The sequence below is a fragment of the Girardinichthys multiradiatus genome, chromosome 21 (genome assembly GCF_021462225.1).
Source record: "Girardinichthys multiradiatus isolate DD_20200921_A chromosome 21, DD_fGirMul_XY1, whole genome shotgun sequence".
NCBI lineage: Eukaryota > Metazoa > Chordata > Actinopteri > Cyprinodontiformes > Goodeidae > Girardinichthys > Girardinichthys multiradiatus.
This window is the reverse complement of record NC_061813.1, coordinates 40,752,442-40,774,941: the sequence shown is the minus strand read 5'-3', so window position 1 is coordinate 40,774,941 and position 22,500 is coordinate 40,752,442. Positions and strand designations below refer to the sequence as shown.

The 22,500-nt window shown below is 44.2% G+C and overlaps 1 protein-coding gene across 7 annotated transcripts in view; it reads right to left on the bottom strand.

Moving 5' to 3' along the window:
- Positions 1–22,500, bottom strand: part of rreb1a (ras responsive element binding protein 1a) — a 66,843-nt gene that overhangs the window by 19,465 nt on the left and 24,878 nt on the right. For 4 of the 7 annotated variants that reach the window (XM_047349288.1, XM_047349287.1, XM_047349283.1 and 1 more), the window contains exons 2-6: positions 5,680–5,790; positions 5,402–5,603; positions 4,541–4,610; positions 3,208–3,297; positions 2,965–3,128 (exon numbers count right to left, since the gene is read on the bottom strand). In XM_047349288.1, coding sequence (XP_047205244.1) covers positions 2,965–3,128; positions 3,208–3,297; positions 4,541–4,610; positions 5,402–5,603; positions 5,680–5,790 — 637 coding nt within the window. Of the gene's footprint in view, positions 1–2,964; positions 3,129–3,207; positions 3,298–4,540; positions 4,611–5,401; positions 5,604–5,679; positions 5,791–12,359; positions 12,446–22,500 lie in introns of all 7 variants that reach the window. The other 3 variants (XM_047349285.1, XM_047349286.1, XM_047349284.1) reach the window with 3 other exon arrangements.

Sequence of the window (22,500 nt, the reverse complement as noted above, 5' to 3'; positions counted from 1 at the left end):
CTGGGAGCAGCTGACAGGAAGCTCTTCATTATCCAATCAAAATTCAGGAAGCCAAGGGCCAATCAGGGAGTAAAGTCTGGTGCAAATGGACCCATGACCCATTAACTGTCCAATCAAAGAGAAGCAAACCTGCAGAGTCAGCAGAAACAGAGAGAGCTGCTGAACGACACACACTGTGTGAGGAGGAGGAGCAGGAGGAGGAGCAGGAGGAGGGATGAATACAAGGAGAAAACTTTGACAAGTCCTGCTGAAAGAGGACAAGAAAAAGAAACAGAGGAGAGGAAACAAGGAAGAGAGAAAATACAGGAAAAAAAGTAGTTTAAACATGGAAAAACAGGAAGAAGGACGAGTGTAGGACGAGATAATAGGAGAGAAGGTGGCAAGGCCCAAAGGACAGGAGAAAGAAAAGAAAGGAGAGACAACTGAAACAAAGAGAAAAAAAGAGGAAGCAGGATGATTCAACCAAATAGAAGAAAAACAGGAAAAGGAGGAACGTAGATTTGGAAAAAATCTTCATCTGTCCTCAGTTTTCACCTCTGTCTGATTTCAGCTGCTTTCAAACATTAAAACTAAATCATCTGTTTCCATATGTTGTGTTTGTCCTCCTGAGGAGCCATGGAGCAGGAGAACCCCTCAGATCTCAGAGGAGCAAACCAACAGCTGCTCTCTGGGTCTCCAGCCTCATCTCCATCTGCAGTTTACATTGAAAATCAGTGTTAAGAACATGAGGAACATGCAGGAAAAGACCGGAAAGGCCGGCTTTCTGCTCGACCTGCAGCACCACGAAGTAAAGCTCTCCCACCACATTCTCCACAAAGGAGACTGCGTCTCTAATTTGCATCATTTTATTGGCTGCAACACTTCCTGTCCTCCTGCTGCTTTGCATCATGCTGCTGCATCTTCGTTCTTTTGTCTTTTTGCATCCCTTTTCCCACCAAACTGGTTCCAGAGTTCGTTTCGCTCCAGTTCTTGTTTTCCCGACCGAACAGTCGCCGTATGAGCTCTGTTTGCACCACTCTAGCTGCGGTTCATAAATCCAGACTGAACCTGTACAAGTAACCCGCTTTGCTGCTGTTTAGAACTACAGATCCGAGGATAGAAAACCCAGTCAGGACCACAAACGCCACCAGTTACCGGTAACTTTCAACCATCTGTTTTCTGGGATAAATCTGTGTAGATAAACTGTCTGTCTGCACTGTAACCCCGTGAAGAATTTAGTCAGAACCAGTCAAGAACCGGTTCCAGAACCAGGCCTAATTTAGACCATGTTCTGTGTTCCTCAGCAGTACCGGAGTTCTGTCGTCTATCTGCCGTTTTGTCTCAGCAGAAGATAAAACTTTCATCATTTTCTTCTTCTTCTCTTCTTTGGTCTCTGTGGTTCATTCAAGCATCTTTGCTGTGATTGTGTGCGGGTCTCCTGATTGGTCCTCTGCTGCTCTGATGTCACTTCCTGTATATCTGCAGGTTCTTAGTGGTAGGAGCCGCTCATCTTATTGCTCCTGTTGTTTTATTGGTCATCTTTACGGACCTTTTGAGTCTGACTGCAGATATAAACGTTTCTGTTCCCACGTCTGGGTCAGTTTTCTTCTGATTCATCGTCTTCTTCTGTGTTTTCGTGCCACGTCTCTCTGGGCTCTTCAGGGGTCACTGTGAAGCTGCCTTCTCCCTTGTTTCTCTCTTTCTTTGCTGTTGTTTCAGGTCCATTTGTTCTGGTTCTAACTGTTTAATCATTGCTTTAATGTCAACAGGTGACTAGTTAAACTGAAATGCTGTTAAATGTCACAGCTGCGTTCGTTTTGAAGAATCAAACTGCAACTTTAATGTCCAGAAGGTTTGGTATTAAAACAGCAGCAGAAATGTGTGAAAAAGCTTAAACTCTTCATGTTGTAACTAATGCAGAGACAGGAAAAGCTCAAGATAAGACGGACTCTGGGCAGAGATCAGCCATATTTCCTTAAAAGCAGGAGAACATCGAGCAGAAGCAGAAGAATGCAAGAATAAAGGAGCTGGTTGCGTGTCTGTCGGCCTCCAGTCATTCCTTCCTGCCCACAGCTCCTCATAACGCCACAGGAGACAGAAGACCCACTGAGGAACCAGACCCAAACATGCAGGACAAACAAGGAAGCTCTGATGGGTTCATCTCTCTTTCTTTAACATCTTTCATTTCAGTTATTAAAATAAAAACACAAAGCTCTTCATGTTGGACCCATGTTTGCATGAAAGCTCTGCAGCATCTGTTAATGAGCACCACACTCTGGGCTCAGAGGACCGTTGGCTCTGAACCTCACTGATAAATGACTGGGTGGAGTTCAGGGTGGGTGTTGGATGGGGGTGAGTAGATCTAAATCTGAGCCCCCCCCCCCCCCCCCCCCCCCAGGTTGCAGCAGCTGGAAGTAACATCCATGAGAACTTTGCTGAAGGTTTCTCAGGTCCAACACCGCTCTCTGATTCAGTGACTATAAACTAAATACCAGCCTTGCAAAAGTATTCACACCCCTTAACTTACTCCCATTCACTGACGGTCTGACCACAAACTGCAGTGGATTTTATTAGACGGATTTAATCACGCTCAGGTGGACTCTGTTGACCAGTTAGGTGACTTCTGAAGCTGCTTGCAGTGGGTTTATTTAAGGGCATCGGGGTACAGGGGGTGAAAACATATGCTTTCCACAGTTTTTATTAGTGACAGTACATCTTTTGCACTACGATGATAAAGTGTGAAACAGTGTGAAAGAAATGAAGGCAGTGTATACCCTGTGTTCTCTTCTCTGATTGGTCCGTCACCAGCATCGCTGTGAGTGTGTGTGTGTGTGTGTGTGTGTGTGGGTGGGTGTGTGTGTGGGTGGGTGTGTGTGAGTGTGTGTGTGGGTGGGTGTGTGTGGGTGGGTGTGTGTGTGTGTGTGTGAGTGTGAGTGTGTGTGTGTGTGTGTGTGTGGGTGGGTGTGTGGGTGGGTGGGCATGCACCTGTGCATGTTGCCGTTGGTGGTGAACGTCTGACCACAGATGGAGCACTTGTAGGGCCTCTCTCCGCTGTGGACCAGCATGTGTCGGTCCAGCGACGAGGCCGAGCTCAGGCACTTCCCACAGATGCTGCAGGAGTGATCCGAGGCGCCGGCGTCGGTGTTGTGCTGTAGGGGGCGACAGTGCAGGTGTGTGTTGGCTCGGCTACGATGTGTCGGAGGTGCGGCGAGCGCGGTGCAGCCTTACCTGTCGGATGTGCATGGTCAGCTGGTGCTGCGTCTGACAGTTCTTGTCGCACAGCGGGCAGATATAAGCCGAGCCGTCGTCTTTGGATTCCTGAAAACACACATGGAACCAAAGAGTGAGACAAAGCATCAACCCTCCTCTGTTAGGACGCTGGACCTGACTGGAAGCTGCTGAGTAATGCTAGAACCAGAAACCCAGTCACCGGTTGCTATGGTGATTTCAATCTGTTCTGGGTCAGGTGAAGCCCACAGCATCACCTTTTTAAACCAGACAGAAACAGTCACTGTGAAAACTATGAAACTAATCCTGAGCTGTGGGAGTCAGAACCTCCTGGTGGTCCCACATGTAGATCTTAATGATGCACATGGAAACAGAAAACTGACAGAAATACCAAGCTTTGGATGGAGAACATGGACATGTGAAGATAAATCCGTGGCCATGAAAGGAGGTGAAATCCAAAAGGTTCGGAGTATTTCTCCAGGTCAGAACCATCATCACACTCGAAGCTCGACATTCTGTGGGGAAATCTGATAAAATACCGGTCAGATGTTTTAGAACCTCTTTCTCATTTAATAGTCTTCTTTATGTTTCTGACTCATTGTTCATAGATTCTCAGATGGATTTACGCAGCAAACCAAAAATTATAAAAGAACTTTAAAGATCTTAGATTCCTTAAAGTGTTGTGATGACTGAAATATTAACCTTTGACCTTCTCTCAATGAACCTCTAGGAAGTTATTTTCACCATTCCAGGTGACCACCTCATGAAGATCATGGAGAGAATGCCCAGAGAGCAAAGGGAAGCATCTGAAATATGAAAATGTTATTTTAATGTTATATTTAAATGAATTATTTCACATGTTTTGTTTCCTACATCATTCCATGTGTTCATTCATAGGTTTCATGTCTTTGGTGAGCATCTACAGTGGAAATAGTCGTGAAGATAAAGAGACCCATTAAGTGAGAAAGTGTATCTAAAACCTTTGACCGGCAGTGAATATATTTCAGGCAGAACCTATGAAGCAGCATGTAAACACCTTCAAGGTTCAATATGTCAGTCTGAGGACCTTCAAGCTGATCTGAAACCTAAACCACGTCAGTATCTAGAGAACACGTCCACATTGAGGAGAAACGTCCTCATTCAGCTGCTCTGCTGAGGAAATGTTGACCAAACATCCTCGGCTCAGACAGAGGCAGAACTTCCCTTTTCCTGTTTAAGCTGCAGGAAGCCCTGACATGAGCAGGAATGCCACATTGCATGATGGGAAAGGAGTGATGAGGAGGAGAACCCTGCCGTTCCAGGACAGAGGCGGAGGAAGCTCAGGGAATCCTACCTGGGTGCGTCGAGCGCTGCGACTTGGCGGGGCCCTCATGGCGGCTGTCAGAGACTTGCTGGGTGAGGGGCTGCAACAGAGAGCAAGATAGAAAAACGTCACACAGATGCTGCAGCTTTAATAAACTAGTTCCACCAGAAACGATCTCTGGTTTATTCAGATCTGAATCCGTCTGATACAGAGCTGCAGGTTAAAGCCCCTCAGCGCTGACGGACTGAAGGCGTTACGTTATTACACGTTGGAAACGATGTTTGCATAAATGGTTCTTTATGAAAGGAAACAGTTCAAAAACCTGCCTTAAAAACAGTTAATGCAAAACTGAGAAAACGACACTTCATCTATGATCTGTTTCAGCTTCTTCTATCAGCTCCAGGGTTGTTGGCGTCTGAACGCCGTCAGACATCCTGCATCTGGTGCTTTTCATCTAGAGACGCACCAATCAGAAACTGATTCAGTGGACTCTGATGGAGAATAAAAAAAAATACAAACTAAATGTATTAAAAATAAATGATTAAATAAAGAAAAACTATTTAAACTTTATTTATTATTGAACAGTTTTAAAATAATAACATTAAACCTAAAATAGAATCAAATATGAAAAAGTTCAGGAAGAATCCTTGATGAACAGAAACATAAAGAACATTTGTCTTCAGGATGGACCACCTTCAATCATCTCCTGCCTGACATCTGCCTAGGCTTCCTGGTGCCTTCGGCTTGAAACCGGGTCGGTTCTGGAATCAGTTTATCACACATAATACTTGCCAGATCAATAATGTTTCTCCTGAACTCATTCCCTGTTGGACGTTTACTGTCCAAGTAAATCTGGTGAAGCATTTGGCTTCATCCAGCATCTGGAATCACCTGGGAGAAGGTCCAGCTGAGGAGTTGGCTGAAGTAACGCCACTCCCTCCTTCATCTCCTCCTCCGTTTATCGTCCCAGCAGCTGACATCACCGTTGACATCATGGAGTTGATGGAGGACAGGTCTCCTCCTCCTCCTCCTCTGTCTCCGTTCTGGAGAGGTTCTCCTCCGTTTGTTGCCTCCTTCCCTCCGTTGATCGCTGCTGAAGAAGCAGATTTGAATTGTTCCCTCCTGGTCAGTGAAAACAGAAGCAGCCATGATGGAGGTTCACTGCGTACCTTTCAGGTTATTGTGCGCCGTCTCCTTCCTTAGCTCCTCCTCCTCCGTGTTCACCTCGGTGTTTGCTCCTCCCTTTTCCTGCAGCTCCTCCGTGGGGTTCTCCATGACTGCTGGAATGAGAAGAAACACATGGACATCAGACTCGCAAACACACAGTCAGGAAGTTAAAGCAGCAGATAATAACTGGAGTCTGGGAAGCTGTGCAGAACTCCTGGGATACATCCACCCAGAAGAACGGGGAAGATCTTTTCCCTGAAGATCCTTCATAGGTTGAGACTCAATGTGAAATGACGTGACACATCACAGGACTAGAGGCGTTCTGGTTCTGCTCTGACTGGATCGGAGGTGACGGACGGTGGCGTTTGCTGGCCTCCATTCCTGGTTTTATCCGGACTGAGGGGGCCAGAACCGAGGGATAGGCATGAAGAAGAGGAGGAGGTTTTCCCAGGGAGGAGAGGAGCTAATGACTGCTTCCTGTTGGGCTGCCCCCACAGGAAAACGCTCTGCAGAGCTGGCCACTTCCTCCTCCAGCTCCATTCAGACACAGACCCGGGTTGTGTGGGACATTCCTTGCTCCGAGGAAAACTACTACAGCCGGGAAGAGGGAAAACCAGCTGAAACTGATGAAGATAATGTTATATTCAAAATGATTTAAACCTTTCGGAGATCTTTACCGGAGCAGGACAGGATGTTGGAAATGTCTAAAAGTTCCTGATTCCATCCTTATTCCTTCATATGTTTCCTCCTGTGGTCCAGAGGTTCATGTCATGGTCTGAAGCAACAGTCCTGCAGGTTTTCTGAGCTCCTTCAGAGTTCTTGGGTCTTATCTATACTGTGGTCCACATGCAGATCAGTGAGGAGGATGTAGAAAATGGTTTTATTTTATTTTTGATTTAAAACTAAATATCAGTGAAAGATGTTCCGTCAGTAACAGTCAGGAGAACAGCCTGAATAAAGAACTGCCTTGTTTGTTTTAGCTCCCAGTCTGAGGGGATGAAGGTCCGATCTCCAGTCACTTCTTTAGGTGTTTGCTTCTTGGTGCTACAGTTGAATCCTGCTCCTGTGTGATTTTGGCTGTAAAATAACTGAGAAAATATGTCCTTAAGGAAGAAAGGTGAACATTGGAGATGTTTTGGTGACCAGCACCAGTTCTCCAACACAGTGTATTCAGCACTGACAATGCTGCTCTGGATCTATGTGGAGGCCTCTGAAGGCTGACCTGGTTCCACGGCTGACACACACACACACACACACACACACACCCAGGAACGCTCTGATTGGCTGCTGCAGTCCACAGGCAGCACTTCTTACAGCTAGCAGAAACAAACAAACAAATGGATGGATGGATGGATGAAAGAAAGAGGGGATGAAAACACTTGTTATCTGAACATCTGACCCAGTACATCATCTCCTCTGGACCTGCAGGTTGTGGCAACAAAAGCTCAACCCGACCAGTTCCTGAATGTGACGTGAGGAGGAAGTGGCACCATGGAGCTGGTTCTTAAAGAGAGTTTTTAAATCCTGGGAAAGTTTGATGGAATCTGCTGGATTTTACTGTCATGAATCCGACCAGAATTACATTTTAACTGGATCAAACTGAACTGAATTTAATTGGGTTGAATTGGACCCGTTTTTATTTGAAATGTCCTGAGATGTGTTTCTGTTGTGATTTGGTGCTCCATAAACTGAACTGAAAGGTGGATCTGATACAGATCCAGACCCGGTTCTGGTCTGTTCCTACTCTTTAATCTGTTCTCTGTGCATCACTAATATGAAACCCTGCGTGAAGCAGGTCTGCTTTTATATTGGATATTGTTGCAAGATAAAAGATGAATGTAACAACTTTCTTCAGAACAGGGTCCAGTCATGCATCCGGGTCAGCAGCACTGTACCACACCGACCCACCGACTTAGATTTCAGGTTCACGTTTCGTCCTACAATCTGATTTTTCACCGTGGCAGAGTCACACCTGCAATGTTACAGTAACTGTAGTAAAGATGTTGGTGTTGAACAGAAAACTTGAATAACTTCTGAAATCCAGATGGAGACATTGGCAGCTGTTCCATTGGAGCCCTGCAGAGGATGGTGAGGGGACCGGACCGGCCCTAACCTCTGTCCAGGATCCGTTTCTGAGCTGCTGCAGGAACCCAGATTCCTCACAGACTCCGTATGAATTTAATGCTGGTTAAGGTTGTGAACTTTATAGAAAGAAAATGATTTGATCTGTTTTTATCTATTAACTGTTTTCTCCCAGTCAAGCTGCTTGTTTGCTGTAAAATGAACAGAACTTTTCTAACAGCTTTAAACTGTCTGAGGAGCAGCAGTTGTTTTAGCCCTGTCGTCGAAGCCTGATTTAATTTGGACCGATCTGAATCCAACCGGGCCAAAGGTCCAAAATAATTCCCTGTAAAACAGGAGCTTAAATCCAGACCGACTCCTGACTTCAGCAGGAACAGAGGGAATTATTCTGCGCCTCTGACTGAGAGCTGATGTTACTGCATCTGTTCCCAGCCATCATCTCACACCGCGCGCGACACACACAGAGCGCTGCCGCTCTGACATTCCTGCACATCCCTGCAAAAGCTGAAAAAAGGTCACAGCGCACGGGTTGGCGAGTAAAAGGACCGATCTGTGTCCGTCAGACTCAGCGCCGGGCCGTGTCAAGACATTTTAGGGAAAGTGGCAAAGTGGGCGGCCCAATCTGACAGTTAACTCTTTCAGGACCGCTGAAGTTAATAATAAGAATACATTTTAAAACGGAGGACTGCAAATCAACATCTGCAACTACTTTATACCACAATTAAAACTTGATTAAAGTGGGTTGTTTTATTATTATTAAATGTGCTGTCTCTAAAATACACTTTAAATGATCCACTAAGAGCAGATAACGTTTCCAGAGGCCAAAACTAAAGAAAGGCAAAGATCTTGAAGCCTTTCTGTGGTTCTTTAAATAAAACCTGAAAAAAATTAAAATAGCAGCTGAGCAAATATTCTAAATGTGTTTGTTTCAGCACAAATCTTCATTATTAATGCTTTTTTAAAGAGACTCGGGAAGTTGAGCGAATTTTTCCATTAACATATCAAATTTAAACTAATATTTCTAATTAAACAGCCCAGTGTTTTCAAGTTTACTCTGAACTGCAGAAATAAAACGGTAAAATGTGAGAAAACATTCAGGAAACACAATGCAGCTCAGATAAAAAAAGGGCACAAAGAACAAGAAGTGAGTTTAATTAAGTAGCTTTAGTGATATAATTACACTGTCTCTACAGATTGGTTGTAGGTAATTCAGGCTATTAAGATAGTTTGGTTCTAGTCTGTCCAAATTAAAGAAAATCATCTGGAAAACTATCCGAAAATGTGCCTGTAGTCCAAACTGAGGGCAAGGGTTTTCTGCGTCCAGCCTCCTGCTGTGAGGCACCTGTGTGAGGATGTAACTCAGTGACAGACGGTACGGAGGGATGACGGAGATGGAAGGATGGATGGAGCCCATAAATCCTCCCCGACTCTTTCATTCGATGAGCTCGTTTCTATGAGTTCTCCAAAAATAAAAGCAGCGGGTGTGAATGGCAGCCGAGCCGTGTGACACACACTCAACCCAATAAATTCATGCTGCTCCCATCTTTTATTTTTTTAACTCCCTCAGAGAGCTTCTGTAGCGAGGTGGGCTATCTGGTGTCGGTTGACACGGTTTGGCAGAGGGGATGTGAGGAAGCCATGGAGGGATGTATGGGTGAGACAGATAGAGCAGTGGGGGAGGACGTCACCCAGTCACCATATGTTGGCTATTTATTACCTCAGTCTAACTGTCTCTCTGTCCTCATCTGGACATCTATTACTTTGTTTTGAATCGGCACCATAAGACAGGTTCAAACTGGGCAAATTCCTTTACATCCAAACACTTTTGATACATGTTAACTACCAGAACTCTACAGAACTAAGGTTTAATTACGTCTATCGCTATCTTTCATGTGAAGAGCGGCCATATTGGAAAAACATCTAACTTTCTGAACCAGAACCCCAACTTTCGGGTATTTGATACTCGGCTGAATTTCAACCTCTGGACCATTAGAACCAATCTGACATAAATTAAAGAATAGTTTAATATTTTACCAGGAACATTTTGTTCTGGAGTGAGAAACATTTTTATCAATCATATCTGTGCTTCACTAACATATTAATGCTGATATAGGAATAATAGTGGTTTAGCTAACAGATACAATATTACCCGTTTCTGCTTCTCATATTTGTTAAACTGCTAAAGTTTTATCCATTATATATTGATTATAATCCTACTTTATAGCACAGGGTAGATATGTTAGCCATTTCTAACTAATAAAATAAAGAATTAGTTGCAAATGGTAGTGAACTACCAGAATAATTTAAGATTTGGGTCAGTTTTAATAAATACCTTACAGTGTCAGGTGGTTATTTGTTAATCAGAATACTTCATGTACCTGACAAAGCTCCTTATAATCTGTTATTAATGTTAGTAGAGGAAAGAAACAAAGCATTAAAAGGTTACAAATGTTTTCCAGCCCAGTAGTGAACAGCAGCGTAGCAACAGGTTATTAATGTGATGAATGTCCAATAAAACCAGCTTCTATCTGGCACCTTTACTTCAGTGTGATGACTTTAAATAACTGACCGTGTCTTTAAAGGCCCTTCATGCTAAAATTAGAACATTACAAGCGGCTGCATCGTGAAAAGCAGTTTAAATCAGTGAAGAGAAGCGATGCTGGAATGATCTTTAAATCCAGCAGCAGAAACTGAAAGAATGTGTCTTTATCTCTTTCTGTTTCTGAAACTCTCGACCACAACAGGAAGCTGACACTCACGGGAGTCACAAGAGAGCGCTTCGCTGCTTCCCTCATGTGCGAGAGAGATTGATGGACCTTCTCGATGACCCCCCTCCCCTCCATCTAGCACTCAGCTGCCATCGCCCATCCTCCACCCGTCTCCTGCAGGACTTTGCCCAAACTTGTTAACCTTCGTTTATGAAAGCGAACTGGCAGATTCTGCTCCGTGTTAGATGGCTGATAACAGCTTCCTTCTTCTGCCTCCATCATCTTAACTCCATCAAACCATCATTTTACCCCCCCCCCCATCTGTCTTGCATCATTCTGTCTCACCCCCCCACCAGTTACACATTGACTGCTGTGTTTGCGGTGGAGCAAAGTGGAGTTTAGAACCGCCGTGATAAAGTGTTGAGATAGCATCAACAGTGTGTTAGCTCCACTGTACGGCATACCACAGCCAGGGAGGGGGGAGGGAAGCACCTCAGCCAATCAGAGAGCTCCTCTCAGAGTGACAAAAGTCTGCCAGCTCCCAGCCAATGAGGAGGCAGGTTCTTCCCCTCCCAGACACACACATATCGAGCTCTGTGTGTTCACACCACCTGATCTCTTTATCTTGACCAACACCTGTAGACTTTATCTAAGGGAACCTGGGCTGGGAAACAGTTTGGTGGCTTGTTTGGGAATCTGGAGATCTGCTGCAGTTTTCATGCTTTAAATTAAAGGAATCTACTGAACATGTGTTTAATAAATATACGTAAAATGTCTGAAGAAGTCTTTGCTCAGCAAAATTCAGAAATGGCTCTTGTGCATTAAAACTGTGCACTTTGCAAAGTTGAATTTATTTATTTACACCGTAGAAATTCAACAAATAATTCATGCATAATGAATTCATTACAGCTAATTTTATTCCAGCAAATATCAAATAGTTTAACTGCTTATTTAACCAATGTTCTAATTAAGGTGTTAATTTTAATCATCATTTTATTACAATTATACAAATGATTTATTATTTGCAAGAATAAAGATGATAGACCCTTAAAAAATTTACAATTTTCTTTCTTAAACATATAAGCAATAGTAAAAAGTTGCATTTCCTCTTTTTAATTTGATTCGGTTTTAATGAACTGCTTATTAATTACAAAGGTTGTTGCTGACAGGTAAAATACAGAGGTCCAGTTCAGTCCATCAGGACGTATCCTACACTGTGTACTGTGCAAAGCCCGGCTTGTGAGATTTGATACCTTTATTCTGTTTGTAAAATGGAAAATTAAATATAAAAACTGCTAGAGTTGAATCCTTTAGAAAATACAACAAGGAATAAAGTCTCGAAACTCTATTTAATTTTCTTTTTCCCAGGCTTTGAGACCTGGAAACAGATGACAGTAAATTCCAGATTCTTTTCAAACTGCGTAGGAACCCTGAGCCTTGACATCTGTTGGGTATTTATGCTAAATATCGTTAGTCTCTAATGTCTGAACACAGAGTTATCAACATGTGATGAACGTTTTTATCCTTTATGTTAAACAAAAATAAGCCAAGGTGAGCTTGATGATGCTAAAACAGTGGATGCAAAATATTTTCCCAGAGAATCAACAGGTTTTACTGGATAATCTCTGGATGCAAACAGAAGATGTTCAGCATGAAGCTTCTGAGGAAACACAGACATCCAGGAAATAGACAGAGCCATTCGAGCAGCACTGATGAGGAAACAGAAACATTTTCAGCAACAAACTTTCATCGTTTCAGTGAAGCGAGAATCTGACAGGTAGGAGGCGGCAGCAGGTGTGGGGTTTGGTGGAAATGATCAGGGACAGAGAGAGGAGGAAGCTGGGTCAGAGGGCAGCGATGGATGGAGGGATGAAAGGGAGGAGCATATTTACCCGTTCTTTTTCGTTAATCAACGCTCGCTCGCTCGAGTCTCAGGGGGCGGGGCAGAAGGGGGTGGGGTTTGTTGTGACTGCTCACACTGCGGGGGGGAGAGCACAAAGAGACGGTCAGTAACACACAGACAACACGCAACTACAGTTTAATACACAACAACGCACACTTTTACACAAAATCCCTAAACAGACTCTCAGGAAATAAACAAACATCCTCAAATAAAAACGCTTTCAAAAACATTATTTTCACATTAGATACAAAACGCCACATGTAAAAACTCACTAATAACAATTTTATGAAATAATAAACAATAAACGAAGCTAGATCAAACTGAGCTCTAAAACAAAAAATAAAAGTCAAATCGCACAAAAACAAGGAAGTAAAATTTCCCAACAGAAACATGTTCAGACGTTACAAACAGACAATAAATCAAATATATTAAAAACCACTGAAACACGTGTTAATATCTGGTCCGTTGTCACTCCAATGAGTAAAAACTATAATTAGTCATTATTTTAAAAACAGCAACAGCGAGGAAAACTGCAGAACCACCAGAACTGCAGTGGGTCACTGCAGTTCTGGTGGTTCATGCTTGTTCAGGTATTAAATGGAGCCGACCCATTTGTTGCTGGAAACCCAGCTGAATGAATGAATGGATGGATGGATGGATGGATGGATGGATGGATGGAGGGAGGATGGATGGACGGATGGATGGATGGATGGAGGGAGGATGGATGGACGGATGGATGGATGGACAGGTGGATGGATGGATGGATGGAGGGAGGATGGATGGACGGATGGATGGATGGATGGATGGATGGATGGATGGACGGGTGGATGGATGGATGGACGGGTGGATGGATGGATGGATGGAGGGAGGATGGATGGACGGATGGATGGAGGGAGGATGGATGGACGGATGGATGGACGGGTGGATGGATGGATGGACGGGTGGATGGATGGATGGATGGAGGGAGGATGGATGGACGGATGGATGGATGGATGGATGGATGGATGGACAGGTGGATGGATGGATGGATGGACGGGTGGATGGATGGATGGATGGATGGATGGATGGATGGATGGATGGACAGGTGGATGGATGGATGGATGGACGGGTGGATGGATGGATGGATGGATGGATGGATGGATGGATGGACAGGTGGATGGATGGATGGATGGACGGGTGGATGGATGGATGGACGGGTGGATGGATGGATGGATGGAGGGAGGATGGATGGATGGGGGATGGATGGATGGAGGATGGATGGATGGATGGATGGATGGATGGATGGATGGACAGGTGGATGGATGGATGGATGGAGGGAGGATGGATGGACGGATGGATGGATGGGGGATGGATGGATGGATGGGGGATGGATGGATGGATGGGGGATGGATGGATGGATGGATGGATGGAGGATAGATGGATGGATGGATGGATGGAGGATAGATGGAGGATGGATGGATGGATGGAGGATAGATGGACGGATGGATGGACGGACGGATGGAGGATAGATGGAGGATGGAGGATAGATGGACGGACGGATGGATGGATGGATGATGGATGGACGGACGGATGGAGGATAGATGGACGGACGGATGGATGGATGGATGGTTGGAGGGAGGGATGGATGGATGGATGGAGGATGGATGGATGGATGGATGGATGGTTGGATGGATGGATGGATGGATGGATGGTTGGATGGATGGATGGATGGATGGTTGGATGGAGGATGGATGGATGGAGGATGGATGGATGGATGGATGGACGGACGGATGGAGGATAGATGGAGGATGGAGGATAGATGGACGGACGGATGGATGGATGGATGATGGATGGACGGACGGATGGATGGATGGAGGATGGATGGAGGATGGATGGATGGATGGATGGTTGGAGGGAGGGAGGGAGGGATGGATGGATGGATGGAGGATGGATGGATGGATGGATGGTTGGAGGGAGGGATGGATGGATGGATGGAGGATGGATGGATGGATGGATGGATGGTTGGATGGATGGATGGATGGATGGATGGTTGGATGGATGGATGGATGGATGGTTGGATGGAGGATGGATGGATGGAGGATGGATGGATGGATGGATGGATGGATGGAGGATGGATGGATGGATGGATGGATGGTTGGATGGATGGATGGATGGATGGATGGATGGATGGAGGATGGATGGATGGATGGATGGATGGATGGAGGATGGATGGATGGAGGATGGATGGATGGATGGATGGAGGATGGATGGATGGATGGTTGGATGGATGGATGGATGGATGGAGGATGGATGGATGGATGGATGGATGGATGGATGGAGGATGGATGGATGGATGGATGGATGGAGGATGGATGGATGGAGGATGGATGGATGGATGGATGGATAGATGGATGGATGGATGGAGGATGGATGGATGGAGGATGGATGGATGGATGGATGGATGGATGGAGGATGGATGGATGGAGGATGGATGGATGGATGGATGGAGGATGGATGGATGGAGGATGGATGGATGGATGGATGGATGGAGGATGGATGGATGGATGGATGGATGGATAGATGGATGGATGGATGGAGGATGGATGGATGGATGGATGGATGGAGGATGGATAGATGGATGGATGGATGGAGGATGGATGGATGGATGGATGGATGGTTTTTATTTTTATGCAATCAGAATATTTTTCACACCAAACAGCAAATCAACCAACATGAAAACAGAAATACTGAATTATTTTAAAAATTTGTATCTATTTTGTCATTAAAAACAACAATAAGGCCACACACACACACACACACACACACACACAATTATGAGGACCTTCTGTGATCATATTTAGCATTTTGATGAACATGTAAACCTAAATGATGCAGTGACCCAACAGAACAGGAAGTGACATCTACAGGAAGCTAAATGTCTGTTTTAACATCAGTGACTTCAGATATTTTTCTTCTTCTTCTAATCTAATTCCAGCAGCTCTGAGGCATCAACATTTCAACTCTGAACTCACGCAGCTCCTATTACTGAAGGTACAGAGGTCAGCCTGCTGATATAATCATGGCTGTCGGATAACATTAACCGGAGCACCCTGCAGACCCACTGAGGCCTGATGCATGATGGGAAACAAAGAGATATCTGGTATCTGCAGTTTGTAGGCCAAAGTCAGATAACAAGGACACCCTGTGTGTCTGTACATTTGACACAATAATGACAGCTGGACAGGAGCAACTTTAAATACGGAGACACAATACGAACATCTACTCAAGAGGAGGAAGAGGATGCTGAAGCAGAGGAAACAAAGGCCATGTCTGGTGCAAATGGAGGCTTAGCTGAACGGCACAAAGAAGATAATCTGCTGCTGTCAGGCAGGACAAAGTGAGGCGATGGGGGAGAGGAAGGCCGAAGGAAACTTAACGGAAATGCATGATAAGACAGAAAGATGGACGGATAAAAGGAAGGCAACAAGCTGCACAGCTCAGGGATGTATTTATGGATGGAGGGATGATGAAGAAGAAGAGGGGGGGATGGAGACAGAAAAAGATTAAGAGCTTAGAGGGTTGGTAAGGCTAATTAGGAGGAGGCAACCGAGGATGGAGGTGAGGAGGAAAGAAAATGTCTCCAACTGCATCACTGATTCAGATTAGGTGCAACTAGAAATAAGACTGTAGATAAATCTGGTAATATGCAGGCAGAGGGATGCACTGACATATTGTCTTATTACAGATTTCCAGCTTTACTCAAGGTAATAAATTAACCATAAAATTAAATTACATATTTTATCCTGATAAATAATTAATATTATATTTCAACCATCTTGTGAAATGTGCAGCTCTATTGGTTATAAATCATAGCTACACACTTGCAAATGTGTTGCTTATATTCAAAGTGTTTGTATAAGACTTAAATAAAACAGACACTATGGACCCGTGTTGCTCCTCCAAATTAATGCATGTGCTGTGGTGGAGCTGTTGTCAGTGTTAATGAGCGAAGTATTGTTGGAGATAAAGGAGGTGTAAGCTGATACTGGGAGTTGCTGTGGCTCCCACCTAAACCAGGATTTATCACCATGTTTCCCTCTGGCCACACAAAGTCCCCGATAAGCCTGCGGCTAATGAGCTAGCCCCGCTAACTGACTTTAGCTTTGTTCTGCTACAGAGAGGGATTGTTAGCAGCTAAACGGTTCAACCAAGGTTAATGATTGAAAATCAGATCTGATAACATTTACAACAACGATACATATCAGGATTTATATTGTTATAAGGTATATAAATCACTAAAATATAATCTTTCATTACAGATATTTGCTTCAGAACATTTCTGTTGAGTCATGCTAGCATTTTATGCTACGCTTTTAGCCTCCACTTCTCATGCTGCTACTTCAATTTACAGACAGTAGTATTTATACTTCTACATATTTTACATTATATTAATAATTACACCCACTGACCCGTCCTCAACCAGTACATCCTGTACCAAAGCTGGTCGAGCAGATACAATCATATTGATGATGAAGCTACAGGCGAAACGCCACTTTCTCATCAGAAACCAATTTAAACCCTGTCGTCAACCACTACTCGTAAGGAGGGGGTGTTTCTGCCGCCAGTGTCTCAACAATACGTTTAGCAGTGGTAAGTAATTCATCTTTCTCATGAAACGAGAATCTGGAAGACCTCTGGTAGAGCCGAGCACAGACAATTTCAGGGAAATGTGAAATCTTCTCTTCAGAGTACTATCAATGACCTCTGAAATATTCTTCCACCAGTCCTGGGCAATCTTATAAAATATGTAGAATCAAGGCTCCCTGACCTTTGCACCTTCAGCAAGTATCCATCAGAACTGGTGTTTGGTGCCATCTGTGAACTATCTTTAGTTGAATAAATATATTTAGATATATTCTTTGTACATAGTATTAATATTATAAAGACACGGTTCCCATTCATCGAAAGACACGTCTTCTGTCAGGGCTTCGACCTTTAACTTTTAAAAGAAGGTCAGCTAATTGTTCTTGCAGTAGATGGTACATCTTTGAGGTAACACCTTTACCTGGGGAAGACCTAGAAAGCAGTGTTTCCACAGGACTACCTGCAGGCAACTATGGGGACTTCCCAACCATTCAGATACAGAACTGCTCATTTGGACCCATGTCCACATCTTTCATTCTGTCATGTATACATGAAATGTTTTTATTATTCATTTTAGGAATGATTTCTTTGATTGTTTTGACTTTGCTGGTATAATAAAGTTTTGGGAGTTAATTTAGTTAGCATTTAAAGCCTCTTTTAATATTGCTGAGAAAGGACAGAATAATTAGATTAATTTTATTAAAACAATGGTCAGTTTGTTGAACATCTGATGCCTTTTATGGGTTAAGTTTTTAATCTTAACATACAGAAATGCTTGGGATATATGCTGCTTTTAAACAACAATAAGGACATTTCTTAATGCTTAAAGGTGAAAGTAAAAAATAAACACAGATAAAATACTTTTTATGTTGTAGCGATATTAGCAGCACAGTTCCATAGGTCACTAGCAGTTTTCTTCAGCAATAGCAGTTTGGAAGCATTTGCTTGGAAACAGATCTAAACACTCGTCAATTGTTTTCATCATTGATCAAAATCCACTAATTCATACAATGTCTTAAAACCTGAAAACGAGGCTTCTAACTGGGCTGACTGGGAACAACATCTGCAGGTCAGGACTGTAAGCTTGGGTTCAGCAAAGTGAAGAAGGAACAGGAACAGCCTGTTGTCTTTAAAGCACAACTCACTGAGTGATGAGGCATGAAACATTAGCCAGCCCAGACGTTCACATGGTGTTCTGGTTAGTCTGTGTTACTGTGTAACTGGGCTGACTGGGAATAAATGAAAGGTACGATGGGCAGAGAGGAGTTTCAGGATGAAGTGATGCTTCCAGCGGGCCAGCAGCTCACACACCAACTGGTAAAAATAACCCAGCGAGCAAGACGAGGAATGTGTGCGCTGAAGAATGCCGCCCAGTTTCTGGTTGACAGGCATGGACAAGTGCAGAGGGAGTCAGGAGAGGAGGAGGAGAAACACCTGAGCTAAGTGAGGAGAGAAAACTAGTAAAGGTTTAGAGAAGTCAAAGGAGAAGTTGCAGGTTCTAAGGTTATATGACCAATTATTCTGAGCCAAAACAACAATCTGTTAGGCAATAAATGACCTCTAGTGACATTTCCACAAATTTACAGGTGACATTTACAGGTGAAAAACTGCAAGAACGTGACACCAACTACAAGTAGAGATACTGAAGTTATGCTAACAAATTCACATCTGTATTTTTATGCAACAGTTTAGTTTAGAAAGAGAACACCATGAATAGATTAGCCCTTCCTGCAGTTCAAGCCCTCTGTGAAGCTTTCTGCAGCTCAGACACTTTAATAAACCTTTTACAGGAAGTGGGGCGTTTCAAAGTGTTTCCCAATCCACCCAGAAACTGCATGGATGGAGAGGGTCGAGCGGGCCTCAGCAGAGTGGAGGGATGAGAGAGAGAATCCAGTGTGTGTGGACGGAGCGCTCGCTGACGTCAGGAGAAAAAAGGAAGTGAGACAAAAAGACGGAAAGACCGAGAAAGAAGTGGATGTCTTCAGAATCCTGTCAGACCAGACGAGCCGCTCAGACACTCATCCTCTGTGAACTAAACTCTGCCCTGATTGGCCTTCTGCCTGCCGCCCTTCATATAACCTGACAGCTGATAGGCCAAAAGAATGGCATGCTGCCCAGCTTAACTGCCTGAAGGACATGAACACCTCCAGCCCTGGCAGGCCGTTTCAGCTGCGCCGTGTGTTTGCAGAGCATCACTATGAGCTCTGATGAGCAGCCTCTCTCTGCTCAGGTGCAAACACACTAGAACCTTTAAAAGCTGTTTGAATCATGCCCAACAAGCAAGGTCTGATGAGTTTTCAGCTTTTAAATCCTCCAAGCAGCATCCGAGGCCCGTCATGACACAGCCGTTCTACTTCCTGCCTCTTGGCGCAGAGAACCGATCCCTCAGACCAGCACGAGAACGAAGAGAAACTGAGATGCTTGCATAACTTTTCATCAGCTGACTTCAGCAGAAGAGCCTGTGGGAATCCACAGCAGCAGCACTTCTGATCAGCACTAAACTGGAGATTTACATGAAAGTCATCAACGCTGGATTTGACCTTATAAACTGTCACTTTGGTGGTTTTTATTACATTTCTGATGTTTTCTCACCTTTCTAACTGTGATTCATCTCAGATGATCAGTTTTTTGTCTCGTTGGTGTTATTTACGCCTCACTTTATACAATTTACATCTCACCTCTGATTCAGGAGTCAGTTTTGTAGTAAATTAGCCTCATTGATTATTTTTAGCTTCAAAGATCAAGCCGAGGAGGTTTCAGGTCATGGGGGAATCCCCTCCATTCTTCTTCCCCGGTTCCTCCTGGAGGAACCCAGAAGAAGAAAGAGGGATCTGTAGTCCCTACATAGAGTTGTGGGTCTGGTCCCAGTGGAATGTGGATGGGAAACCCAGTAGGTGTCCTGATCAGTTCAACCAGCTCAGCAGACTCTTTCTGATGCAGAATCCACAGGATCACCACCTTAACGGCGCGGAGATATTTGAGGCCCACCATGATCCCGATGACTGTGATGTCTTGAGCTTTGGCCCCTGAAGGATCTCCCATGGCAAACATCTGATGTTCAAGCCTTGGCTCCTGGGACTCTGTGCTCAGTTTAACAAGACGGCCGGTCCAACGTCTGGACCATCTCAGACACATTAATCCTTAACAAGCACAAAAATAACCAGAAATATTGTTGGGCTTTAGTTAAGAAGAATAAATTGTCACCACAGACACTGTGATGTTTGGTTTGGTGTGTTCAGATGTTTGAATGTTGGTGGTGGATCTTCACACAAAGTCCTGGTTCTTTTATATTTTAAATTAACAAATTATCAAAATTAAGGTTTTGTTGGCATCATTTCTGCTCAATTTGCATCTGTTATTGTTACCTTAATGTTTCCATTTAAGTTAGTCCTACTCATATTTATTCACTATTCAAACATCCTGTATTTGTTTGCTCCTGTACGGCTACCCTGGTATGTTTTGTGCAGCAGCAGCGATGAAAAGAGATGTTTTGGTTTTATTCTGCGTCTGATGATGCTGGTGATGTTAAAACTTCATTAAGGTGAATGAAACATGTCCTGGAGCTCTGAACCGAGTTCAGCCGTTTTAATGTGCTGCTGTGAGACCTTCGCCCTGATGTTCTGCCTCTGTTTGGCCACAAACACACACACACACACACAGAAACTGGACCCTGCTGGACAAATCATGTCCAACAGGGTCTTCGTCATGTTTCAGTGCTGCTCCTCCTCTGTCCAGGTTTCTTCTGTAATTACAGACATGGAGGGGGGAGGTTAACATGGTGAGCAGCTGTCTTTCTCTCACACACACACACACACTCAGACAGGTGTCATAGACAGCCGGCGACCTCTGCTCTCTCCTCAGAGAGACTTCTATTCATCCACACAAAGCTAACAGATGCTAACCTGGCTGGGAGACACAACCTTGTGACTGGGTGTGTGTGTGTTTGCAGAATTGGATCTGGACACACATCCTTCAGCAGTTTCAGATGGTTTCCACCAACCTGCCCGCCTTCAGTCACAGAGCAGGGAGATGTTAACACACAAACACTGGAAACGTTGATCTCCTGCAGTAAAGCTCCAGGTTAAGCTGCATCACTTCTTTGGTTAGGAGACACGGAGCTCCTCACTTAAAAGCTTCCTGACATCTGGCAGAACTCCTGAAGTTCTGAGAGAATCATGGAGATGTTTGAGACCTGAAGCTGCTCTGCATATCTGCTCCTTCTCTCAGTGTTCAGGAATGCTTCCACCAACTCTAAGAAGGTTGTGACTCTCTGGTTGTGTATGTCCATCCTGCATCATAAGTTGTCTCCTCTCTGGTCATCCTCAGACGCTTCATGGTTTAAATTGTCCTGTAGCTTCATTTGTTGCGTCTGCACTTCTTTACGTCGCTTCTTTATGACTCTGAACCTCTTTAATCTGTATTTTAGTGCTGCTGTATGGTTGCTGCTCCACATGCTAGTTAGAAAGCACCACTTCTTCAGCCTGAACCTCCACATCTCCTTTAAAGCCTCCTTTTTTTCTGCTTCTCTTCGATTCTGCATCATTCCTGTTTCCTGCTTATTTTTGGGCTTCTTTTATTTTGTAGAATAAAAACAGGCAGTTTTTCTGCTTAATTTGATCATTTTTAGTCACTATTTAACTTCCATTTGATGATTTTAAACATTGTTTTTAATATTTTCTGCGTATTATGATATTTGAGGGGCCAAATGTTGCTGTTTTTAATGTTCAGATCCATGTTTTTCTAACTCTGGTCGCAGCGTGGTATCTAATGCAAACACTGTGATAGTTGTACTGAGAACAAGATGTTTTCCACCCATCCTTGTTTTTCTTGCTTTGAGGTTTGGTCCATTTGCACCACTTTGTGCCTGATGTAGTTATTTTGTCCCCATGTTGTTAAAGTTCTGCACCATCTTTGCAGTTTTAGAACTTCTTCCTATAAAGGCGATAACATGTAGAAGGTTTGACGTTTTACACAGCATCAGCATCTTCTCCTCCCTCCTGATCAGAGTCATTGTTCTGGTTTCATCACACAGCCTTCCTGTCCTCATTCTCTTCTCATCCTTCCATCACTTGGTGATTCTCCTCCTTCATGTCTCCATCCATCCCTACAAGGAGTCCAACACTCCTCCTGCTCCTTCAGCAGTTGTTTCTCAGCTCAACAAGCATTACATTCATTGTCTGCTCACACACACACACACACACACACACAGCAGCTGCCACACACACACAGGGGGAGGGAAATGCCGCCTGTTCTCTCACACAGCTGGCCACATCCATAACACGGCGGGCTGCTGTTCTCCATCTTCGTCCTGTTTTCGGTGCGGCTGCAGCTGCTCTGATCTGCGCCGCTGATTCTGTGGACCAGCGGGCCGGCCAGGACGGAGAATCTGCGGTTCAGCACCTTTTTGGGTTTGGGTTCTGTTTCTTATTGAGCTGTTTGCGAGCTTTTACAGTAAATCTGGGCTGGTGTGTGTTCATTCGTCCTGATTTAAAAGCAACGTTTGGATA